Source organism: Octopus bimaculoides, chromosome 1 (assembly GCF_001194135.2).
Source record: "Octopus bimaculoides isolate UCB-OBI-ISO-001 chromosome 1, ASM119413v2, whole genome shotgun sequence".
Taxonomy (NCBI): Eukaryota; Metazoa; Mollusca; class Cephalopoda; order Octopoda; family Octopodidae; genus Octopus; species Octopus bimaculoides.
In genome coordinates, this window is record NC_068981.1 from 73866781 (window position 1) to 73870827 (window position 4047).

A 4047-nucleotide genomic window follows, 5' to 3' on the forward strand; every position below is an offset into this window, starting at 1 on the left:
GTTTCTGTCCTACCACCAAAGAATATATATATATATATATATATATAAATACTCTCTCTCTCTCTCTCTCTCTCTCTCCCTCTCTCCCTCTCTCTGTTCTTGTTCGATAGGGGAGGGGTCATCTCGGGTTACTGGTCCTTGAGGCTTCATTGTGTACAGAGCCGACCAGGTCTACCAGTGTTTGCCATCGCAGGTGGTCCCGTGCCAGTCCCTTTGCATCCTCCAAGGTGACATCGTACCTCTGGAGATCTTCCTTAATCACGTCTAGCCATCTAGTCACAGGGCCTGCTATGGGGCCTGCTATAGGGCCTTCCACTAGACCTCTTCCAAAATGTAAAATATATATATATATATGTAAATAGGGCAGCTAAATAAATATATGTAAATAGGGCAGGGACTGAAATTATCAAAAATTGTATAAAACCTAAAAGAAATTCTGAAGATGTGGTACATAGAAAATATACATTATAATTTACAAATGTAACTAATTTTTTTTTTTAATTTGTTAGATATTTGATAAAAGAACCAAGCTTGGTGTGAGACGTTATATGGCTGGGCCACACATCTGTGGTGAAGGATTAGACTTTCGAGTAAGTATTTTTAAGTATATTATTCACATGGTTTGTCATAGTTCTCATTGTGAAGCAACAGATGAAATAGTTTAATTCATACAGCTTAATAGATTTTTTCTCCACACCTGTCACTTTAATTCACGATAACGATCTCTTTGGTATAATGTAAATTTAGAGAAGCTAAAATTTAGTAAAACTTTTAAGAAAATCAATGGTGAGTTTTCTGTTTTAAGCAAGACATTTAAGTTATGACTTCGAAAAATAAAGCGTTAGCTCGTGATACAACCTATCACTTGTGAAGCAATTTTTTAATTTCCTGAAGTATAATATTTTAGTTTATTCAGTTGTATTGTTAGCCTATCATGTCACGTAATATCATTAGATACTAAGCTAAAGATTATGAAAAGAATGGAAGGAATAGCAAAGTTTTTTGTTATGGAATTATTAGAACTTGCGCTACCAACCTTAAAAATCATCTAAGAAAATAAAGTTGCTGTACGAGATTCAAGTGAGTGTAAAACTTTTAAAGTAACGCGTACACCTTATAAAATATTGGGGTGAAACACGGAGGAAATGTTAAATGCTTGGGCGATAATATGTCGCAGCATCACTCATCAGTCTTCCAAGCCATTTCTTTGTACAAAGGTTAAATTTAGTTGCAACAGAAAGGTTGTTGCTTGTCTTGGGTGGATTTTGAAGTTAAAGAAACGATCTAATCATGATGGAATTGAGATAACAAAAATAAGCAAGTGCTGACATTCAGACAGAAGTGAAATTTCCAACTCAATTGAAAGATATTGTAGAATATCCAACTAAATTTAGATTTTAATGTAGATGAATCTGGTTTATTTTGGAAGTGGTTTCCATCAACTTTTTATCTCAAAGGAGGGAATATAGACACCAGAATACAAAACTGCGAAAATTGTTACACATTTTTGTCAGAAAGAAACATCACTGGAGACTTGAATTCAAGTCATTGCTTATTTATCATTCTTGATATTCCGAGAATAATTAAATACGCCTTCAAATCTACTTTCATTTGAAAACCTAACTGAAAAGAAATGGTTACACAGATTTTGTTAAACGACAGGGTCACTGAGCATTTCTAATTTGCTGTCGAACAATACGGTATGGAAATATATATATATTTCGCACACAAGGAAAACATGCTTTTACACATTATATCGGTCATCTTAAAAAATCTTCATTGACACTGAATGTAGGCATCTATTGAAGTCGTTTTTATTCAACTATACATGATTCACAACTCTAGCTTATTGGTAAGGTAGTTATTTCCATTCTTAAGATTCATTATCACACAAGAACTTGAAATCAGTTGACAACAAAGGCTGGTGTCAAACAGTATGTTAAAGAATTCTGGAAATATTACATTATGTAAGCTTGGGGGATGAAATTTTCTGAATTAACCTCGAAAAATGGCGCAATCAATGCGATTTAAAGAATTTAATGCAATGAGTATTCAGGATTTATTGTGTGCTGGTAACAAGATCCTTAGATATTAAGATCTTATAGACTTAAATCTATCACAAATGCCTAGTTCAGATGGTAAAGAATAGACAATGTGAGATTCTAAAACCTATAGTAAAATAACTCATGCTTTGCTACGTATTAAAGTTGGACAGAAAACTGTTCAACTTTTGAACGATGCAGTTAAAAGTTAAAGGAGTTGAAAGTTAAGAGATTTGTAACGGTAGCGCTGAATTATTTGGGGAAACAATCTGAAATTCATAAAATGGGGGCAAAGCATTCAGTCTGATGCCGTTTTTAAAAAATAAAAATCCAACAGAACCAATTCATTTGTTTATTTTTTATGGTTTCGTATTTTGTTCACCAGTTGCATAAATTAAAGTAGATGAATGTATTTGATTAAATTATGTATGATTCTTTTTCATTGATATTTTTCTATATATGTAGGGATGTTTTGGCACCTCTATATTTTAAATAAATGTATAGTTCAATAATTAAACTTATCTGAAATATGTGTGTATATAAATGCATGTTTATGTGAGTAGCTAAAACCCTGAAGTGTTCAATGCACACTCAGAATTTCGGACTACGTACACAAATGCTTCTTTGTGGACAGTTGAATTCCCAAAACAATAGCGATAGCATTTTAGGAATTGACTTTGACACTTAAATTGTGTAAGGAAAGCAATAAATTACTTGTCCTGTAAGAAAACTGAATATGCACACTGGAAGATGGTTTTAAAAGCAAATCTAAATGAAATTCTAACAGAATAATTCTACGTCAAAGCGTATTTCAATACCTTCAGTTCAGCAGATTTAGCTTTTGAGACTTTTACAGTCTTTTGAAACATAAATTATAAACGTATTTCTTATTTCTTTCTGGCCCAGAAGGAGCTAAACATAGAGGGGACAAACAAGGACAGACAAAGTGATTGAGTCGATTACATTGACCCCAGTGCGTAACTGGTACTTAATTTATCAACCCCGAAAGGATGAAAGGCAAAGTCGACCTCGTCGGAATTTGAACCCAGAACGAAACGGCAGACGAAATGCCGCTAAACATTTCTCCCGGCGTGCTAACGTTTCTGCCAGCTCTCCGCCTTAGCTAGAGCCTTATAAACGTATTTCTTTTACAGTGGAGTAGCTAGGATCACGACCTAGATGGTTTTCTATTATTAAAATGAATTTTCCATTATCTGTGTAACTAACGTTTACATGTACAACTATGTGAATATTATATAACATGAATAACTCAAGGTACGTAGTCCATCCGAAATTCTATAGACTACATATGTATTTTATCAAGATTTCACAAGATTCTAATTAGTTTACTTGTTTTAATATTATTATTATTATTATTATTATTATTATTTTGCTAAAGCCAGGTAAAATATTATCTGCGTCGTGGGTGAGCCAGAACGGCCTACAGATATGGGATTACTGTGATGGAATGGTTGATAAGACTGTACCCTTTGAAAATGCCAATGGACAATATTTATATTGCGCCCAGTTCTGTGATCACGATGTTGTTCTAGCAGGAGGTAGCGGCACACATAATGTTCAAGCCATCCATTATCCCACTGGAAAGGTATTGTATTCTACTGATTTCAAAACAATAATATTAGTATTAATATAGGTAAGAGTGTGTGTGTATTTATGTGTATATATATATATGTGTGTGTGTGATTACGTATATATGTATACATAAATATAGATATATTTATATGTATATATGTTCATATATATATATGTGTGGAGGCGCAATGGCCCAGTGGTTAGGGCAGCGGACTCGCGGTCATAGGATCGCGGTTTCGATTCCCAGACCGGGCGTTGTGAGTGTTTATTGAGCGAAAAACACCTAAAGCTCCACGAGGCTCCGGCAGGGGATGGTGGCGAACCCTGCTGTACTCGTTCACCACAATTTTCTCTCACTCTTACTTCCTGTTTCTATTGTACCAGTATTTCAAAGGGTCAGCCTTGTCACACT

The 4047-nt window shown here is 34.4% G+C and overlaps 1 protein-coding gene across 1 annotated transcript in view; it reads left to right on the forward strand.

The window, feature by feature from the left end:
- Positions 1 to 4047, forward strand: part of LOC106881193 (SKI8 subunit of superkiller complex protein) — a 68819-nt gene that overhangs the window by 50487 nt on the left and 14285 nt on the right. Inside the window, exons 6-7 of the mRNA XM_052967511.1 lie at positions 510 to 590; positions 3442 to 3648. Of these exons, the coding sequence (XP_052823471.1) occupies positions 510 to 590; positions 3442 to 3648 (288 nt within the window). The remainder of the gene's footprint in view (positions 1 to 509; positions 591 to 3441; positions 3649 to 4047) is intronic.